At 50.3% G+C, this 21786-nt stretch overlaps 1 protein-coding gene across 1 annotated transcript in view; it reads left to right on the top strand.

Moving 5' to 3' along the window:
* Nucleotides 1-1687: 1687 nt before the first annotated feature.
* Nucleotides 1688-21786, top strand: part of Ca5a (carbonic anhydrase 5A) — a 30538-nt gene continuing 10439 nt past the window's right edge. Inside the window, exons 1-3 of the mRNA XM_021170140.2 lie at nt 1688-1956; nt 7588-7785; nt 19746-19864. Of these exons, the coding sequence (XP_021025799.1) occupies nt 1833-1956; nt 7588-7785; nt 19746-19864 (441 nt within the window). The 5' untranslated portion in view covers nt 1688-1832. The remainder of the gene's footprint in view (nt 1957-7587; nt 7786-19745; nt 19865-21786) is intronic.

Below are 21786 nucleotides of genomic sequence, written 5' to 3'. Positions count from 1 at the left end.
AAAACGCCTGGGACCCGGTCACTTGCCTGCTAGGGGACACTCCCGACACAGACCATGACTCTGGGATGCGGGTTCCTCCATGAGCAGAACAGACACAGTGTCAGGGCTGTCAGGGAAGCAGGAAACAAGAAGGCAGCTTAAGGAAATAAAAGGAGGTTATCTGTGCCTGCAAGATGACCCACCTGGGAAGATGATTACCTGGCGGCTCTGGGACACACGCTGGCAGAGAAAAGTGATACCCACAAGTTGTCCTCTGCCCTCAACATGTGTCTGCATGCATGTGCACAAAGAAATAAGATGTACTTTAGATGTTTATTCCTTTCGGAAAATCAATTTATTGATTATATAACTGAATGCAAAAATAATAATAATAAAGGCTGCAAGGTAGGGTGGCGCTCGCCTTTAATCCTGGCACCTGGGAGGCAGCGGCAGGAGAGCTCTGTGAGTTCGAGGCCAGCCTGGTCTACAGAGCGAGTTCCAAGATGTGAGTCTGATGTCACAGATGCCAGGCCTTATATCCACAAAGTGCAGATGACTAGGATGAAGGGTGAATGAGCTGTGGGCACCAGAGAGGGAAGGAGGGAAGGGGGGTGGAGAGAGAGAGAGAGAGAGGGGTGAGAAGAGGAAAGGAATTGTGCTTCATATTTTTGTATTGTTTTCAATTTTTGCACTATATATGTATATATATATACATATGTGTGTATGTGTGAGTGTGTGTATGTGTGTATTATTATATATATATAATTTGAGAAAAGGTTTCATTGTGTCATCCTGGCTCTCCTGGAACTCACCCTGTAGACCAGGCTGGCCTCAAACTCAGAAATCTGCCTGCCTCTGCCTCCCAAGAGCTGGAATTAAAGGCGTGTACCACCACTGCCTGGCCAGACTCCAATTTTAAAGCAACAGCAGTGGTGGAAGATCTTACACGCACGCCTCCATCCCTGTGGGCTCCTTTGGAAAAAAGTATTGGAGGATGGACAGACTGCTCCTCCAGCTCCCTGCGGCTGACACAAAAATCCAAGTGTCGCCGGGCGTGGTGGCGCACGCCTTTAATCCCAGCACTCGGGAGGCAGAGGCAGGCGGATTTCTGAGTTCGAGGCCAGCCTGGTCTACAAAGTGAGTTCCAGGACAGCCAAGGCTACACAGAGAAACCCTGTCTCGAAAAACCAAAAAAAAAAAAAATCCAAGTGTCGTAGCCAGAGCCACCACATAGACGTTGTCCCTATGTGGACCCTTCATGCATGAGAGGAACACTGTTGATGTCCATGGCAAACCTCTGGGCAGGACCCAGGGCATCCTGCCTCAGGGGAATACACTGGAATCAAGGCTGCGGAGATGGGCCCCAGGGACCTCCAGCTTCCCTCAGCAATCCGGACACCTGGTCACAGCCCCACTCAGCCAGGGCACTGTAGCTCCACCCCTCCTTATGCTCTTGAACTTGCCCTCTTCTGTCTTCTCTTGTGTGGCAGCTCTGTGCCTGTCCTACATGTCCCCAACACAGGGTCAATACCACAGGGGATAGGGACGTTGCCCTCACCTATCCTTCACATCCTTTCCTGCTGCTCTTGAGGGACCCATGTCAAGTTTAACACTCTGGCAGGCTTGCCCAGCTGTTTACCAGGCCAAAGCAGTGACCAGAGTGGCCTGTTCCCAGCCAAGGCCACTGGGTCCCAGTCACCCACTCCTGAGCTGGGACAGGCAAGAGTTGAAATTTAACCACTAGGTTCAGAGGTTTTAATGAGTTCCTCAAAAGGACAGAGATGCACCCAACTCTGAGGTGGCCCTGACCAAAGCAGACGGTGGGCCACTACCCTGTGGTGCTCAGAGCCAAGATGCTCAGGAGAGACCCCCGCAAGCCCTTAGCCATCCTCAGGCATGTGGGACTTCTCTGTGCCACAGGGCCACAGCGCTGGCGTTTCCAGCATTCCTGTGCAGAGGAACACAGCAACTGTGCCCGTAAGTAGATTCTCATACTGTCCCAGGTGGGATTTAATGGTGGTGCAGTCTTAGGGTGGCTTTAAGAGGCAACATGGTTGGCTTCCGTTCTGATTTGTACAATGTCTCTGGCATCTGGTGATCCCAAGTGAGTCATTTAACTCTGTGTGAGTTGGGGGGTTAAAGGGACTAAGAGGTATTGCAAATAACTAGGACATACTCCAAGCCTCCAGCTGGGCCCAAGATGCTTCTGGACTTTTGAACTGCCCAAACTGCAGATTTTGGGTTTTAGCATCTGGAAGGGCCAGGCCCTGAGGCCTTCCTGTAGACAAAAGGTGACGTTTGAGAGCTTGAGTAAATGCCCTGCCTCAAACCTCAGTTTCCACATCCACAGGGCAGGCAAGATGGATGCTGTCTGCAGCATCCAGTGGGAAGCCCGGGAAGCCTGGTGCACACAGGCTCCGCTGTTCATCCCAGGGTGCCCAGCCTCACACAAAACCCAGGACTGCCCGAGAAGCTGCCAGGCCTGGAGGGTGGGTGGGCAAGCAGCTCTAGCAACCCTGACAGCCTGGTCTCTGAGTGCCCAAAACCCAGAGATTAAACTAGCAGAGGGAGAGGCTCAAGGCTCCAAGGTGCTGACTGCCTGCCACCCTGGGTTTTCTGGCTCACCGCTCTCAGGTTGGAGGCTCGTGGCTCTGAGCTTTAACCCGGGCACTTGGCATCTGCTGTAGTCCTTGACCAGCAGTGAGCAGCTGCAGACAGCACTTGCTAGTGTTACTGTGCCAGAATGTGCCTAGGGTTAGGGATCTTCAGCTCACGACAGGAGTGTGTCAGCTGTAGGTGCCATGCCTACAGTGTCTGAAATTTGACCCTTAAGGTTTGGCAGCTCTCTGGAACTCATCTGGTGACCGAGGCTGGCAGCCTCTTACCTTCCATCTTCATAAGGCCCAATGTCACCAGTGTCCCAACCTGGACACTCTGGGACTCTTCAGCTGTCCTCCTAAGGCTGCTATGGACACTCCTATCAATACTGCTGCCTTCTCCCCTCCCCCTGCCACACACACACACACATTCACACACACAAAAACACACTCACACACCTCTTACCTGCTCATCCCAAAGACAAGGTCACCTGAGAGAAGCCTTCCACACCCCACCCTACCCCAAGATGGTGTCTCTGTGTAGTCCTGGCTGTCCTGGGACTCTGTAGACCAAGCTGGCCTTGAACTCAGAGATCCACCTGCCTCTGCCTTAAAAGTGTGGGGATTAAAGGTGTGTGTCACCAGGCCCTGCACAAGGATTTTTTTTTCTTTTGATCTGACATTGCAAAATGAGAGGACAGAACAGAGAGGGGTCAGTGTCCACCAGGTGACTCCAAAAGGAAACTGATCATTAAGTTACACAGCCAGGGATGGGTGTGACAGGTGCTGGACCAATTATAGCACAGCCCTGCGTGCAAAGGAAAGAGAGGGCTCGTACCATCACAGGCCATTCTGCTGGGTATTCACCCCCTCCCCAGCCTGGACCTATACAGTTCCAGGGGTGACTGGAATTCACCAAGGCTGGTCTTGTAATCTGCAGTGCTGGAGAGGCAGAGACAAGCAGATACTAGGGGCTCAGTGGCCAGAAAACCTTGAATAATCTGTGAGTTCCAAGGCAATGAAAGACCCTGTCTGAGAGAGAGAGAGAGAGGGAGAGAGAGAGAGAGAGAGAGAGAGAGAGAAGAAGAAGAAGAAGAAGAAGAAGAAGAAGGAGGAGGAGGAGGAGGAGGAGGAGGAGGAGGGAAGGAAGAGAGAGAAAGGAAGGGAGGGAGGAAGGAAGGAAGGAAGAAAGAAAGAAAGAAAGAAAGAAAGAAAGAAAGAAAGAAAGAAAGAAAGAAAGAAAGAGTGCAAAGAAAAGACATCTGAGAAATAACCCCCAAGTTTGCACTCCTCCTCTGCAAACATCCAGGCAGGTGGACTCCTCTACCCTAAAGTTTAATTCTCAAGGAGAACCAACTACCAACCATTGACAGCTCCTGGCAGTCTTTCGGGTTGGTTTGGTTGAGACATGGTCTAGCTGTGTACCACAGAACTCTCAGGTTGGCCTGAGACTCTCTGTGTCCACCCAGCTGGCCGTAACTCCAGGATGCACCTGTCTGCCTCCAGCGTGCTGGGGCAAAGACACTTGGGCATGAACTCAGTTCTCAATTTGGGTTAGGGTTAGGGGTTAGGGTTAGAGTTAGGGTTAGGGGTTAGGGTTAGAGTTAGGTTTTGCAGGCTCACAAGTCGGTGGGGCTTCTTCGGTTTGGCTCACTCAAGTGGGGCAGGGCCAACTCCCAGCTGGGGTTGTGTGGTTGACATTTCTCATACACCCCAACACCCTCATCCCACCCCACTCCCCATCCCAGCTGGGATGTAGTCTTCTCATCAAAAACCCAGCCGTGGAAACATATTTGAAAATCCTGCTTAACCAGATTAGGCAGAGGCAGGTGGATCTCTATGAGTTGCAGTCCAGCCCAGTCTACAGAGTGAGTTCCAGGACAGCGTGGGCTATGTAGAAAGGCCTGTCTCAAAATAAAACAAAATATAAATCAATAGAATGTTACAATAAAGCTCCTGTTTATATCACATCCACTGATATCTCAAACAGAAGCAAGTTCCCAGGGGCCACACCCCGTGACGGAGGGGTTGGGGACTACCCTTCCTCAGAGGGTTGACGGGAAGGAGCAAGTGTCTGCTGATGGGTCACCAGGCCCAGAGAACGAAAGCTTATGAAGCCAGGGGTCATTTAGGACTCTACTCTTGTGGCCATGTTAAGTTGTCGGCTCATGCCATCTGTGCCTGGGGCCACAGTTGGTCCACTGGAGCTCTGCACAGCTTTGTTAAACGATTAAAGAGGGAAAGTTTGTCTTATTGACATGATTCCTGACCTGAAATAAACCAGCTTACTGTGATGGCCGTGAGGAGGAGGAGGAAGAGGAAGAGGATGGTGATGAAGGTTGTGGTGGTGGTGATGATAGCAGGGTGTTTTTTTGAAACAGGGTCTCACTCTGTTGACCAGGCTGGCCTCAAGCTCATAGAGATCTACCTTCTTCTGCCTCCTAGTGTTGGAATTAAAAGCAAGCTCCAACATGCAGGGCCACAGGGCCAACTTTACCTAGCTTGAGCCTTCTTACCTTGCTATGCAAGGTGGTCACACAAGGCCAAAGTACGGCATCACTTGAGCCTCATTTTGTATTCACGCGGTATTGACACTTTCCACGCACAATGAGCAGCCCCTACCCTTTCCCCATTGGGCGGCAGATATTGTGCTCAGCACAGATGTTTCCCTCTTGGTGGTCTCATTGACACAGCTCAGCAAATGGGTCCTAAAATGTCTACTCTTCTCACACCTTGGGTTCCGGAGTCTGGGAAGCCTGAGATGCCAGGCTGGAGGAGAGCCTCTGGTGGGGCCTTTTGACATCCCGCATTTGGTTTAAGTGCAGCCTTCTGCAGTTGTATTAACCAGTTGCCCAGCAGGAAGATCAGATGCGTGGTTTGTAGCATGTAAAACTCCGGAGTCTCTCTTACCCCAGATGTAGTCAAGGTCTGTGCTGCCTCCAAGACCCTCTTAATGGAGCACAGATAATCCAGGCTTAGTAGCTCATAGCTTTTATCCCAGCTCTCAGGAGGCAGAAGCGAGGGGATACTTGTGAGTTCGAGACCAGCCTGGTCACATAGGGAGCACTAGGACAGCCAGAGCTACATAGAGAGATCTTGTCTCAAGGAAATCAAATCAAATCAAATAGAGTGCAGGCCAGTGAAATTCCAGGTGCCACTTTGCATCAGGGTGGCCACCAGGAAAGGGACGCACTGATGAGGGAGGCCCTGGTGGCTGCGACATTCCAGGCTGGTTGTGGCGGCTCTGGAGTCTTGTTACACATCACAAGAAGGGGTGCACATGGGCAGAAGCAGGAGCAGTCTGAAGAGCCCTTTGGGCCCAGCTTGGGAGGGATTTAAGCATCACCCCACGGTGGGGGTCACATCTTTGCTGGGCTATAAGACGGGAACAAGAGCGAGACAGGGCATGTTCCATGTCTGTAACCCATGGGGCTGTCACCAATCTGCTTGTCGGGATACCTCCACTCCACTCAAATCAATATTTTGAGCAGGCACTAGGAGGCTGGCAGCCCCAGACCCATGAGTGCCAGGGACTAGACACTAGACTGACGGTCCCTGAGGCTTACAGCTCCAAGCCATGACAGCCAAGGCATGATGGCTTTGGGTACTCAAGTTGGGGCTAATTGCTCTGGGACTTTACCACCAGCATCCTGAGGTCTGGCAGCCGGTCTAATCCTACAGCAGAGAGCAGCAGCAGGCAATAGTAACCCAGCATACTACAGCTCCTGGCTGGGTCTTGAGGACCTGGGGCCTTTGTTTCTTTTATTTTTTTTTAAAAAAAGTATATTTATTTATTATATGTAAGTACCCTGCAGTAGCTGTCTCAGATATTTTTTCTTCTCTCACTTCAGCCCCACTCACTCCAGCCCAAAGATTTATTTATTTATTATATCTAAGTACACTGCAGCTGTCTTCAGACACACCAGAAGAGGGTGTCAGATCTCATTATGGACGGTTGTGAGTCACCATGTGGTTGCTGGGATTTGAACTCAGGACCTTTGGAAGAGCAGTCAGTGCTCTTAACCGCTGAGCCACCTCTCCAGCCCCACCTTTGTTTCTTTTTTTTTTTTTTTAAATATGCTAGAGGAATTCATTTCCACTAAGCAAGCTCTACAGAACATATATTTTTTTTAAAGATTTATTTATTTATTATACGTAAGTACACTGTAGCTGTCTTCAGACACTCCAGAAGAGGGCGCCAGATCTTGTTACGGATGGTTGTGAGCCACCATGTGGTTGCTGGGATTTGAACTCTGGACCTTTGGAAGAGCAGTCAGTGCTCTTAACCGCTGAGCCACCTCTCCAGCCCCACCTTTGTTTCTTATAGCTACCAGCATTACAGTTCCGGAGCTCAGGGGTCCGAACCATTGATTCCTGAGACATGGTGCCTTCCTGGAACTCTGTGAACAACTGGGGCTTACAGTCTCTCATCTCTGTTCCACTAAGTCAGCTTCACACTGCTCCTGCCTCTAGCTGCTCTCTGGAACTTTTCAGGTCCCTGCTTATCCCAACAGCAGCTGTTGGGACAGCTTTCCCATCACTGAGTCCAGTAAGAGATCTCCTTCCTTCTCCCTGCCCTACATTATAAACAAGTGGTTCTCAGCCTATAAGTCACTCCCAAAGGGGGGGGGTGTCAAACAACCCCTTGATACAGGTCTTGTATCAGATATTTACCTTATGATTCACAACAGTAGCAAAATTACAGTTATGATGTAGCAATGGAAATAATTTTATGGCTGGGGATCATTACAGCATGAGGGAATGTAAAGGGTTATAGCATTAGGAAGGCTGAGAACCACTGTGCTAGACAGTGACCACACCAAAGTCAAGATCATACAGGCACAGACTAGGTGAATAAGGCAAGAGCCTGCACACAGTCCATAGCTGAGTGACAGAAGGTTTCAGGGCTCCCTTCTGGGTTTGCTTCTCAGAGCTAGGTCCTCAGGGTCCCTATGGCTTCCTTCACACCTGCCCTACTGACCCTTCATTCTTGACTCATCTCTGTCTCCAGGACACCCCCTCTGGACTGGCCCAGTGTCCTCAGCAGAAGGCACCCGGCAGTCTCCCATCAACATCCAGTGGAGGGACAGTGTGTATGATCCGCAGCTGGCACCACTCAGGGTCTCCTATGATGCTGCGTCCTGCAGATACCTCTGGAACACTGGCTACTTCTTCCAGGTGGAGTTTGACGATTCCTGTGAGGATTCAGGTGAGCCTGGGCTGGGGTTAGGGACTGGGATCAAGGCGGTCGACCTTTGAATCTGAAATGTTCCGTAGGCTGGAGCACTTGAATACCTAGTCCCCAGGGATGGCTCGGTTTACTGAGGTATAAAACTGTTAGGAGATAGGGCCTTTCTGTAGGAAGTGGGTGACCTGGGTAAGTCTTGGGCCATATATTATCCCCAAATTCTTCTCCTATTCCCTCCTACTGCTGCCCCCGCCCTTGTGTGTGTGTGTGTGTGTGTGTGTGTGTGTGTGTGTGTGCATATAGAGGCCAGAGGTCAACTTCATGAGTCATCCTCAGGAGCCTTCCACTGTTGGATTAGATTTTTCAAAACTTTCTTTTAATAAGGGTTCTTAGATGTTTTACCCTCCCTTCTAGTCCACCACCCACCAGAGGTAGCAGAAAGGAAAGTTTAATAAAGCAAAGAGGATGTGCACCTGTTTAGAAATGGTTCTTTGGAGCAAATCTAATCTGCGTCGTCGGAGATCAGCAGTCCAGTTCACACGAGTCAGCAGGGACAGCTCAGTCCACCTGCAAACACCATTCATGAATCGGCAATGGCAAGTCGATCTGGGAGAAACTGGGAAACTAAGCAAAACTAAGCTTTGCTGTAGGCTGGTTAGGAGTAGTTCCTTCAGTCGATTCCAATTCCCAATTCTGCAGTCCAGTTCGGTAGTGTCAGGATAGGAAACACAAATCAGCCGTGGTGACCAGCAGAAAGAGCCAGGCCTCCTCCAAGTCGGCATGAGTCAGCAGAAATGACCAGGACCAGCAGGAACCCCACAAGACACTCTCTGCCATGTCTCTCTCAACAAAATGAAGACACAAGACCAACAGAGGACTGCAAAGGGCACTGTCACTGTCTGTTGAGTTCTAATGATACTCTCTCTAAACATCGTGTGTCCTCCCATGGGCGTGTGAGTCTGTCTTAACAAAACTCCACAAGAGTCTGTATCAGCTGACATATCCAGAAACTTCCAGTTCACCCTGCCAATCAGCCCATCCACTGAAGGGCAAGGGGCCACCAGAAGTTTTTTAGTGCACGAGAAGCGATGACAACCAGTAAAGACTGGTGAGGAGAATCAATGCCATCCAGTGGCATCCACTGTCTGTGGGGCCATATCTATAGTCACTCTAAACATCATGAGTCCTTTCACATGCTTGCTCTAGCAAAGCACCCTTTCCCAAGTGTCTGCTTCAGGAAAACCTTCCTACACATGTCTGCTTTAGTAAAACATCTTTCCACCTGTGTGCCCCAGCAAAACCTCATTTGACATAACTGACTTTCCAAAGCAACCAAACATTTTCATTCATTCCACCTTGAGTTTCGAGACAACACCGGATCTCTCATTGGCCTGAGACCCACCACATAGGCTAGGCTGGCAGTCCAGCAAGCCCCAGGTGCAGCCTGCCTCCACCTCTCTAGCACTGAGATCGCGTGCACCAACAGCATACCTTGCTTTTTACGTGAGTCCCTGGGGACTAGGTCCTCAGGCTTGTGTGGCTAAGCCATCTCCCCAGCCCTGGCTTCTTTCTCCTCTGTGCTCCTGCCAGCTCGGAACTGCTCTGCCATCCTTCCCCGACACTATGCATTGTACCCACTGAAAACTGCCAGCCAAAGTAGGCCCAAAGCAAATCTTAAGTTGTCTCTGTGAGGTACTGGGTCTCAGGAATCCACAAGCAACTAACACAGCTGCTGCTCTTCTCTTCCATGACGTCACAGACTCGACAAAGGGGACCCTGAGCAGAACTGGGAGGTGGTGCTCACTAGACGGGGAGAAAGTGTTTGACCAGTAGTCACCTGAGTCATGAGGATGAATCCTTTCCCATCCCAGGATAGAGGGAAAAAAACAGACCAGTGAAGGCAGGTGAGGGTTGGCAGGGGGGTTTCTGGGGCTGGGCAGGGGCATAAGAGCCACATCCTGCAGACTTGTTGCTCACCTTGGTGTGGTTGTTGCAAATTTTGCCTTCAAGTTCCAGGGTTCTCTGGTGATGGAGTTGGGAGATGATTCTCAAGTCACTCTGGGGGTCAGGACTGGCTGGTTGCATCTACTGCCTCTACTGCCCCCTCTCCATCTCACATCTCTGAGTTCACTCTCCCCCCACCTCCTAGCCCCCAACCCCTAACTCACCACCACCTACTCCAACTCTCACCTCCTCCCACCCCAAGACTAGCCTCACCTCTTGGTCAAGACCTTGATCTCTTGGTCCTCCTGCCTCAACCTCCCCAGGGCTAAAGTTCCAGGACATTCTAGACCTTTAAAGATGTATTTATTTTGTTTTATTTTATTTTTTATGTAAGTGAGGACACTGTCGCTGTCTTCAGACACCCCAGAAGAGGGCATCAGATCTCGTTACAGATGGTCGTGAGCCACCATGTGGTTGCTGGGAATTGAACTCAGGACCTCTGGAAGAGCAACCAGTGCTCTTAACCACTGGGCCATCCCTCCAGGCTCTTTCCCCTGGGAGCTGCTTGTCCTGTCAGCTCAAACTTCTTTTGGTTGTGCACTGCAGAAACTACAGCCATCTTAAGCAAAGAAGAGGGAACATAGTTGGTGTCAATCCAGAAAAGCCTGGCACATCAGGGTCCAGGGTGACAAATGACTCCCTGGGTGGATTTTCTAGAGGTAACAAAATGGGTGGCCTCCGGTTGGCACCACCTCCCAAAAGAACCCTGGGAGAAGAGAGGTCTGTCAATAGTCCTGGCTCCGGTGATGGCTCCATGTCCCACTGCTGATGGCCAAGCACAGCAGTTCCCACCAGTGTGCAGCCAACCTAAGGGTGACCCTGACTCGAAGCAAAGTGTGCACGAGAGAGGGGAAAGTATCCTCCCACGGGACCTCGAGGCCTGGCTCCCAGAAGTGTGGCCGGGATAGAAAGCCAGCTGTTAGAGATCCTTACTCTCTTAACCCCGCTGACCTTGGCTCATCCATAACTTGATTGCTCCAAGGCCCGCAGCCTTGCACTGTGGGCGGACAGCAGCCCTCCAGTTTGACCTCAGCCCGACCCCACCCCTGGCGTCACCACCTTCTCCATCTGGATCAAAAGGATGCTCCCCACCCTGCACAGACAGACGGAAAGAACCATCTGGGTGTCTTCCATCACATAAACTAACAGTGCATCCTTGGCTCGCATCAGCCCAGGCCAGTCTGCTCTCACTGTATCCGTCCTGCGCCTTCCCTCCTCGCCTGGCTCACTTTCCACATTTTTCTGTCCCTTCCATTCACGTCCATTGGAAATCAGGAGCAAAGGATGGAAAACGCCAGGGAGGGGGGTGGAGGGCAAGACACCACAGAAAAGTTTCCAGCCAGAATGAGGAGATGAACCTTCCACTTAAAACAAATAAAGAAAAGAAAAGGAAAACTGGATGGAAAAGAAAGAACAGAGGTGTCCGTCTGCTGAGGTACCTAAGTGGACAGGAGGCACGGCGTGTGGAGGCAGTTTTATGGAAAGTGTGATTGTTTGGGTCTCCGTTTTGCCAAGTGCCAGCAACTGTAGTCACAAACCAGCAGGAGGCATCAGACAGTTGCCCAGGAAGTCAGAGGAAGCCTTCCAGGAGGTAAGGGATGCGGTCTCTTGTAGATTATTAGAGGGATGAACTGCAGAGGCAGGTACTACATTCAAATGGCTGAAGACCACCGATCCAAAGGCCTTGCCAAGGGTGGGGGGGGCAGCAGAGAGATGGTAGAAAGAAACGGATGGAAGCAGAGGGCAGAGGGATGAAGGGGAGCCACATGGGACATAGCACCCAGGCCCACATGAGCCAGCTCACCGTGTAAGTTTCACACTTGCAGGTGGCTCATCTTCTTTCCTGGGGATAGGGATGAGATTGGGGGGAGCATGAAATGATGCTCCAAGCAGCGAACTGGGCCATGGGCAGCAGAGAGTGTGTGTATCCAAGAGAGTATTGCTCTACTCATCGGTGGACGGTGTAAGATCAGCCAGACCCTCAGTCTCCTTTGTTACTGAAGTCGCAGGCTGGCTCCACGGAACTGAAAGGAGGCATTGAAAACCTGGGTACCTGGAACCCTGCCAAAGGATTAAGCATTCAGTGGAGGACCTCTTCTTCGCCTGCTGTGGTCCGAGCCAAGTGCTGGCTGCATGCCCTTGCGATGCCGGCCACTAGAGGGACCGCCAAGAAGCAGGAAACAGACATTAGCCCAGAGCTCAGGGTGGGCTTTCTCTGGTCACACTGGATGTGGTCACTAAGACCTACTCAGTCAGTACAAGCAACTATGTAACAGTGATGCCCAGAGAGCAGCTGACGCTGAAGTTACCCTGTAACAGTCCTGGAAAGAAAGAAGACAATCTGAAGGGGATGCTTCAGCCTTTGGAATCAAAGCACAACAGAGAATTACAGTTTCCCCAGGAATTCCACACAGGAAGGGAAAGGCTGAATCCTGGCATCAGCCTCCCCCCAAGCACTCCCCCTGCCCCTTTGTAGAGAGATGAGCTGAGACAGTGGAAGGTCACTGCTGGGTAGGTCACAGATTATCTGCATATTTATACTCTTTGCATATTTAAACCCAAGCCTCCGGTCAGGACACACAGGATGGGCTTGAGGGTGGTTGTTGGCAACATTGAAAACAGCTCCTTTCTCTGTATGATCTGTGAAAATATCTTTAAGTGGGATTTTAGGGAGCAGGGGCTGAGCCTAGCTTGCTGGGGGCTGCCAGAGCCCCCAGGCTTTGCCTGTAAAACTTCCAGGAATATTTCCACAGTCCACCATGGCCTCTGCTCCTCTAGGTGACAACTGACAGTTGCCACCAAAGCCAAGAGATCCCAAAGGAGCCCAAGTCCAAAACTGCTGCTGCTGGCCACCACAAGCCTGACTCCCAGAGTCAGCTTGTAAACTTAGAGCTCTCAGATTTTACTTCTGTCCACTAGGGGTCACCAGTTGCAGGTCAGAGAAAGGCCCTGCCTGACAGAATAAACCAAGAGGAAGCGCCAGACAAATCAAGGCTCCTGCCTGGACAGGTGACCTGGAACTGAGGCAAAGGGGGCAGCAGCCAGGCCTCCTTCCTCATTTTTCTGGTCTCTACCCTGTCTCTCAACAGACCCAAAGCTCCAAGATAGCCCTCCACGGTCATAGCTAAGTGGGGTGCCTTCTAGGGCATCTCCATTAGGGAGAAGGCTCCAGGGATGGATCCCTGAGCCTGACCAGGAAGGTGTAGATTGGTGAATTCAAGATGTTTCATAAAGCCAAGGAGAGATAAGTGCTCAGAAGAGCCTCTTCTAGGGGATGCTTGCTCCTTTCTTTCTTCCTTCCATCTTTTTTTCTTTGTCTTTCTTGGTCTTTTGACTAGGACTCACTGAAACCAACTGGGAGTCACTATGAGACTCAAAACTCAAAATGTCCTCTGCCTCAGTCTCCTGAGACTGGGATGGCAGGTGTGTGCCACCAGGCCTGGCTCTTGATTATAAGACTTGCCTTGGTCATGGTGTCTGTTCACAGCAGTAAAGCCCTAACTAATACAGATGGGAAAGAGCTCGAACCCGAATCATCATGGCCAAATTAACTAAAGCATGCTATTAATCAAAGCAAGTTTTTAAAAATCCCTGTACACAGGCTGCCTTCCCCTAAAAGCAAGGTTTGAGAGGTCAGCACTGGATGAGAGGAAGATAAGGCTTTTATAACTTAGGATTAGGGGGCTACAGGGTTACAGAAAGAGATGATCAAAACAAGACCATCACATCAGGTAGCCATAGCAATGCAACCATAGGGGCTATATAACCTTTTGACAGGTAGGGGTGCAAGATGGTTATAAACAACTTTTTTAAAAGATTTTATATATGTGTGTGTGTGTGTGTGTGTGTGTGTGTGTGTGTGTGTGTGTGTATGAGTAAACTGTAGCTGTACAGATGGTTGTGAGCCTTCATGTGGTTGTTAGGAACTGAATTTTTAGGACCTCTGCTCACTCCGGTCTGCCCAGCTCGCTCAGTCCCTGCTCGCTTTGACCCAAAGGTTTTATTATTATACCTAAGTACACTGTAGCTGACTTCAGACCCACAAGAAGAGGGCATCAGATCTCATTACAGGTGGTTGTGAGTCACCATGTTGTTGCTGGGAATTGAACTCAGGACCTTTGGAAGAGCAGCCAGTGTGCTCTTACCCACTGAGTCATCTCTCCAGCACCATAAACAACTTTTTAAAACAAAGACATGATTGCCATTCCTGGACTGGGCATCCCAGGACCATTGGTAGTTAAGACTACAGGAGGGGCACAGCCCAATCCTTGAAAAACAGAGGTTTAATCATAAACAGTCACGAACCTAGTTTGTCTTTACTCTAAAATGGGTTTGAAACCCTAAACAGAGACAGGCTGGCTCTTCAGCTGTCCCTTGACCCTGACAGTCTCAGGAGCCCCAATGACAGCAACTATCGGTACAGTAAGGTACAGTAAGTGGTTGTGGTTTGCGGAGCCCTCTGAGTCACCGAGGAGCTCACGTTTGCTCTTTGTTCCTGTGAAACAGGCCACTTTCCCTCTACAAATGTCATCTATGAGCCTCAAAGGAAGGTGCAAAGCCACAGTCCGTGGAGGCCAGGGCTGATCTTAGCATGGCCTGGTGTTCAAGTCTACATTCTATGGGGCTTGTCGTGCCCTTTGAGCACTGCCAAGAGCTGTTGATCAGCCGTGACTTGTCCTCTCTTAGGGAGGGCTGGGCACAGGGAAGCTCTTTGGTCTTGGACTTCACAGGTTGGCAACTGGTTAAATTCTGGGGTGACACCTGAACATGGCAGCCTCTGCAAGAGTCCGGTGTTTGTGCTTCTGACGCACAAGGGCTTCCCAAGCCTCTCCTGGGCTGATTTTAAGCCCCAAAGCAGACGCTGTTCCTGCCAAAGATTTGCTCTGTCCTGGGGAAAGCTGAGAATTACAAATAGGTGGCTATTCGGAGGGTCTGCTGTAACAGAGACCAGTCATCTCAGTGAGCTCTTGGCCTCGAATGTTAATAGTTATTCTACTATTATAGAGATTCTGAGTCTGGCTGATGTAACCGTCCTATTTTAATCTCCATTATCTCAGAGGTAGCTACTCTCAAAGAAGGCAGAGTGGTTGGTAAACCGTCAGGCCTCAGGGGATGAATCTGGCCGTTGAAAGTCTTGGCGGGGGCAGGGCTGGCAAGCAAAAGGCTCTCTTTCCCAAGACTCGGCCTGCTGCTGCCTTATAAATTAGTGATTGTATTATCATTACGAAAAGGTCAGTTATCTATTATTTTATCTGAGTCTGTAGCCTTTATCTCCGGTTCCTTTCTCCAAGGAAAGTAACAGGGCATGGCTTTGAACTCTGCAACCAAAGTCAAAGACTTAAGTGTTCAGCAGGAGCTGGGTCAACAGGTCACCTGGCACAGGTGCTCCTCACTGCCTGTGGTTGGTTGTGTGTCAGCCTGACACAACCCATTGTCCGGGATCCGATTGGTCTTGACTAATGATGTGGGAGGACCACGCCCACTGTGGGTGTGGCCAAATCCGGGCGGGTGGTCCTGGTTCTATAAGAAAGCAGGATGAACGAACCACGTGGAGCAAGCCAGTCAGCAGCACCCTCCGCGGCCTCTGCACCAGCTCTTGGTCCGGTTCCTGCCCTGATGTCCCTCAGTGATGAACTGGGATGTGGAAATGAAATGAGCCCTTCCTTAAATAAGCACGCACTTGCTGCTTTGTCATGGCCGCCTCTGCTGTCAAGGCTAATCTTGGAAACACTGCCACATCGAGAATTTTCTGTTCCAGCTTGAAAGGGTTCAGGAATACTCTTCCATATGTGCGAATTCTTGGATGGTGAGGTTGCACTATGTGCACAGTGCCCTGGGCTCAAAAAGGCCTCAAGCCCTGAGTCCCCAGGATCCCCAATTCCTGGCCTCTCCTCCCAACTTCACTTCTCTAGAGCTTCTCCTATCCAGTGCAAGTCACGGGGTTACCTTACTTTGCTGGGAGACATTAAGACTCCACCTGCCTTTCCACTGAGCTTCCTGAGCAAGCCAACACGTACTCTCCCCTCCAATACCCTTGTGTGTGTGTGTGTGTGTGTGTGTGTGTGTGTGTGTGTGTGTTTCCAGAAGGGGTCTCACTATACAGCCCTGGCTAGCCTGGCATTCCATATGTAGACTAAGCTGTCTTTGAACTCATAGAGATCTCCATGCCTCTGCCTCCAGAGTGTTGGAATTAAATGTGTGCATGACCATGCCTGACTTTCCCTTGTTTTTATTAAGTATACTGCAGCCTTTGAAGTTGTTTTTGTTGTTTGGTTTGGTTTGGTTTGGTTTTATGAGCTTGCATGATCCCCAGAACAGGGTCATCCACTTAGAACTAGCAAGCTCCTTGTTCAGATAGACATAAGCGATGCCTCTTGGTTGGTGGGCAAGAAGAGTCATCCCTTCCTGTCCCAGATGGGTCCCCAGCACTCTGCAGGGCTGCTCTTCATGAGACTGTCCACCTCTGAGGGGCTGATGTGTCTCACTGAGGCAGACAGGGACTCCAACTCAGAGGGGCTATTCTGCAAAGGGTCTTCTGATGCTATTAGGGAGAGTGCAGAGCCACTGCCTGGCCCCAGTTTGACTACAGTGGTCTTTTGACTTTCGTTGGTCAAAGGATCATGATTGGAGCTGCCCCTTGTGTATTTGTAGCCCAAGAGAACCATACAGAATCCTGGGATGCAAACTCCACCACAGATTTGCCTCAGCCTGAACCCTCTCATATGAAGACCAGGACCTCGAGTCCTAGTTTATGAGTGGTACCCACTGCTCAGATGGTCTTCACTGGGGAGAAGGCTGTGCCTGTGCATGTTGGAGATTGGTTTTAATGCTTTGAGTCAATTGGAAATCTAGGTGTGCAGACACCAAAGGTCCTTGACCCCAGTTGGTTTTTTGTTTTTTGGTTTTTTTGGGGGGGGGTTGTGATTTTTTTTTTTCGAGACAGGGTTTCTCTGTGTAGCCCTGGCTGTCCTGGAACTCACTTTGTAGACCAGGCTGGCCTCGAACTCAGAAATCTGCCTGCCTCTGCCTCCCGAGTGCTGGGATTAAAGGCATGCGCCACCACGCCCGGCCCCAGTTGGTTTTTGATCGATCAATAAAGATGCCAATGGCCAATGGCTGGGCATGAGGGTGGGGGACACTTAGAATTGTGCAACATAGAGAGGAACAGGAGATTTACCATGACTTGGGGTAGAAGGAAGAAGGGCACTGGCCACTTCCCCAATTCAGCCTGGGGTAGCAGGATAGCAGGGGAAGGTTTAAGAGTGCCCAGCCTTTGAAGAAGCCAGGCATTTAAAAAAATAAGCTTGTGTGTGTGTGTGTGTGTGTGTGTTGTGTGTGTCTTTCATTCGAGAATCCAAAGACAGCTCCTGGGCAGGTGCACATAGGCGATCCTCTGAAAGCCAAAGCAGTATAGCCAAAACTACTGCTACATGTGGATTAAGAATCCCCATCTATGGGGCTGGAGAGACGGCTCAGTGGGTAAGAGCACTGGTTGCTCTTCCAGAGGTCCTGAGTTCAATTCCCAGCAACCACCTGGGGGCTCACAACCATCTGTAAAGGGGTCTGATGCCCTCTTCGAGTGTGTCTGAAGACAGTGACAGCGTACTCACATACATAAAATAAATAAATTCATCTTTTTTAAAAAAAAAAAGAATCCCGTCTATAATTTAGCATTGAGTGTGTATACATGTTATGCACATGTGTGCACCCGTGGAAGCCCAAGGACAACTTCAAATCAGGTGTTGTTCCTCGGGAGCCAGTCCCCTCAGCACTGGGGTGACAGGAGCGCACCACTGAGCCTGGGTGCTGGGGGTTAAGCTCAAGCCTTGCCTGCTTGTTGTTTTCAAGACATGGTTTCATTATGTAGTCCCGGCTAGCCTGGAAGTTATTATGTAGACCAGGCTGGCCTCAGACTCACAGAGATCCTCCTGCCTCTGGCCCCCAAGTGCTGAAATTAGAGACACACACCACTACACTGGCTCAAACTCATATATTAATGTTTATAAGGTAAGCACTTTACTGAGTGAACCATCTCTTTATTTCTTGGCCCTCATCTGTGCATTTTCATAAATTTTAGTGTGTGTGTGTGTGTGTGTGTGTGTGTGTGTGCTGCCTGCATATGGATCTATGCACATCTCGTATGCCTGGTGGCTACAGAGGCAGAAGAGGGTATTAGATCCCTGGAAAGCGGAGTTATTAGATGGTTGTGAGGTACCATGTGCGTCCAGGCATTGAACTCCTCGTCTCCTAGAAAAGCAGCCAGTGCTCTTAACTGCTGAGCCATCCCTCCAGCCTCTTATTTGAAGTTAGGTGATAGCTTGAGGTTTTAAGACTGGATGACAGTCTAGAACACCCATCTTGCTTTGGGATAAGGAGATGGTAAGATTGTACCAGCCCAGCACCTGTCCAGACCATGGCACAAGCATGAACTAGCTCTGTCCCCAGTGTGCAGGGTAGTGCTCCCCGACACACATTGTTTTCACAGGGAAAAGGATGCACGCCCCATCAGCTGGAGGCAGTCAGAACTCAGTGGCATCTTTCACTCCACATGGTATAAGACTCATTTGCCATTCGGTGTCCTGGTCAGCTTTAACTACCAATCTGATATGACCTAGAGTCTCCTAAGAAGGAAGTCTCAATAGACGGGTTGCTCAGATTCGATTGGCTTGTGTGCCTGTCTGAGGGGGATTGTCTTTGATGATTAACTGATGTGGGAGGACCCAGCCCACTATGGGTGGTGCCATTCCCTAGGCAGATGGCCCTAGGCTAAGCTAGCTGGGCATGAGCCTGAGAGAAAGGTGCCAGAAGTGGCATTCCTCCACGATTGATTTCTGCTTCTGAATCCCTGCGGAGTCCCTTGGGTGAGGACAGTGACCTCGTTAAGGCACATTAACCCTCTCCTCCTCTAAGTTGCTTTCGGCCAAAGTGTTTGTCACAGATGTGATGCACACATCTGTAATCCCAGAACTCAGGAGGTGGGGGCATCTCTTAGTTAGGGCTTTACTGCTGTGAACAGACACCATGACCAAGACAACTCTTCTAAGGGCAACATTTAATTGGGACTGACTTACAGGTTCAGAGGCTCAGTCCATAATCAAGGCAGGCATGGTGCAGGCAGAGCTGAGAGTTCTACATCTTCATCTGAAGGCTGCTCATGGAAGACTGACTTCCAGGCAGTTAGGATGAGGGTCTTAAAGTCCATACCCACAGTGACACACCCACTCCAACAAGGACACACCTTCTAATAGTGCCACTCCCTGGGCCAAGCATACACAGACCATCACAGGGCAAGGGGATCAGAAGTTCAAAGCCGGGGCTGGTGAGATGGCTCAGTGGGTAAGAGCACCCGACTGCTCTTCCAAAGGTCCAGAGTTCAAATCCCAGCAACCACCCAGCAACCACATGGTGGCTAACAACCATCCATAATGAGATCTGGCGCCCTCTTCTGTGTCTGAAGAGTGTCTGAAGACAGCTACAGTGTACTTACATATAATAAATAAATAAATCTTTAAAAAAAAAAAAGTTCAAAGCCATCCTTGGTTACAAACAGAACTCAGTGCCAGCTTGAGCCACATGAGACGCTTTCTCAGAAGAAAAGAAACCCTTTGGAACTCCTTGTAGGATTAGCACACATCTCAGAAATCATCCTGTGTCTCCGAGTAGTCCCAGGTAGGGACTCAAGGTTCTTACCGCCATCTAGTGACTGTGCTCGGACTTGGCCTCCCGCTATCCTAGACCTTATTGTGAACTTGCTGTGGCAGGCTCTGCTCTAGGACTGAGGTGGCCACACTCTGGCCGGGCTCACCTTTCATGGAACTCCCTGGGTTTTGCAGCACAGCGATCGGGGGTGGAGGTGGGGGGGATGTAGAAGGTTGCCTCCATCACACACAGATACACACAGACACAGACACACAGACACACACATGGAGACAGTGCTGGGCCTACTCAGTCCAAGTTCATGTGTCTCTTATTTGCAGGGATCAGTGGTGGGCCTCTGGGAAACCACTACAGGCTGAAGCAGTTTCATTTCCACTGGGGAGCAACAGATGAATGGGGCTCAGAGCACGCGGTGGACGGCCATACCTACCCGGCTGAGGTTCGTAAACGCTGTGAGACAACACACAATTGGGTGCTTTCAATCTCAGTCCGACTACGGGTGACTAGACCTCACTTTCCCCTTACACACGCGGGAGCACACACACACACACACACACACACACACACACACAAAGTGCCCAGATAGAACAATAGGAGCAGTTGAGCCAACTTACTTATTGCTGCTTTCTATGGTGAAGTGGAATGGGGTGTCTCTGTGGGCCCAGGTGGAAATACCCCTTCCCCCTGAAGTACCAGCCACACGACGGATATAGTACCTCGGATATAGTATGAATAGAGTTTATTTAGGGCATGGGGAGGGGAATTGAGGGGTTAGAGACAGAGAACAGCAGAGAGAGAGGAGAGAGGGGGAGGGGATTGGGGAGAAAAGGGACAGAGAGGCTAAGAGAGTAAGAGATTAAGAGGGTAAAAGAATGAGAGAGAGGAGGGACAAATAGCCCCCCCTTTTTTGAAGAGTTATTTATTTAGTTTATGTATGTGAGTACATTGTAGCTGTCTTCATGCACACCAAAAGAGAGCATAGGATCCCATTATAGATGGTTGTGAGCCACCGTGTGGTTGCTGGACCTCTGGAAGAGCAGTCAGTGCTCTTAACCGCTGAGCCATCTCTCCAGCCCAAAACAGCCTCTTTTATAGTGAGTCAGGCATACCTGGCTGCTGCTAGGTAACTGTGGGGTGGAGCCTAGAAGGAATGCTAACACAGCTGACCACCAAAAATAAATCAAAGAAGCTGAGGCTCTGCAGTCGGGACAGGTACCAGGCGATGCCTGGAGACCTCCGGGCACGACATCACCGACATTTTCCAACGGAAAGAAAAATGGAAGCCGGGCGTCGTGGCGCATGCCTTTAATCCCAGCACTCGGGAGGTTGAGGCAGGCGGATTTCTGAGTTCGAGGCCAGCCTGGTCTACAAAGTGAGTTCCAGGACAGCCAGAGCTATACAGAGAAACCCTGTCTCGAAAAACCAGAACAAAAAAAATAAAGAAAAAAGGAAAAAGAAAAATGGATAAACCATAATTACCTTGTCACTCCCATCTCTGCCCCCTCCTCTTCTCACCCTTCTGCCTTCCACCCCCAACCTGGATGTATACTCAATATTTTGGCTCTCATCGTCCTCTGGTTGGAGACGTGAACCAGAGTCTAGCTAAAACCACAGATGGAGCCCAGTGGTTGTTGTTCATTCTGAACTGATAAGTGTGGCCACTAGAGGGCGCACAGTGTCTATCCTCAGCAGGTGGCAATCAAAGTTCTTGTGAGCAGACTCTACTGAGGAAGGCCTCTATGGTAGCTGGTCAACTTGGGAGCTCTTGGGCTCTGCCCACCCTCCCTGGTTCGTGTCCAGATGTTCCCGTGTGACCGTGTGGAGATGAGGAGGGAGGAGGGAAGGCAAGAGGATTCAAATGAAGGCCAGGGGTCTACAGATAAGACTGTCAACCAAGAGCCTGGTCTATGCAAATGAGGGCTCCGCCCCTGAGACCAGAAGCTGCTTTCTAGGGAGTCTCAGGTAGACAGGATGAGTCTACCCAGCTGGTCCCAGAGGCCATGGCCAGGTACAGCCTGGGAGTGAGGACCCAGAGCAGAGCCCTGGATGGCAACAAGCAGAGCTGACCATGATGCCAAGGGCTTGCTGGCCCTGGTCCCTGACGATTCATGGTTAGGCACAATTGAGAATGCCTCTACCCCAGCTTTTGTGCTTAGGGGAAACTTGTGCCCTGTGCTGTATCCAAGGGGCCCTGGAACTCCTCTGACAAAGCCGTCATATTTGCACGGAACCCACGCGCATCCTTCTATATAGCCATCCTCAGCTCTAACATAGAGGACTCAGATATACATAAAATAAATCCTTTTTTTTTTTTTTTTTTTTTGGTTTTTCGAGACAGGGTTTCTCTGTGTAGCCCTGGCT

The sequence above is a fragment of the Mus caroli genome, chromosome 8 (assembly GCF_900094665.2).
Source record: "Mus caroli chromosome 8, CAROLI_EIJ_v1.1, whole genome shotgun sequence".
Taxonomy (NCBI): Eukaryota; Metazoa; Chordata; class Mammalia; order Rodentia; family Muridae; genus Mus; species Mus caroli.
The sequence above is the reverse complement of the archived record's forward strand: the minus strand, read 5'-3'. Positions and strand labels throughout refer to the sequence as shown.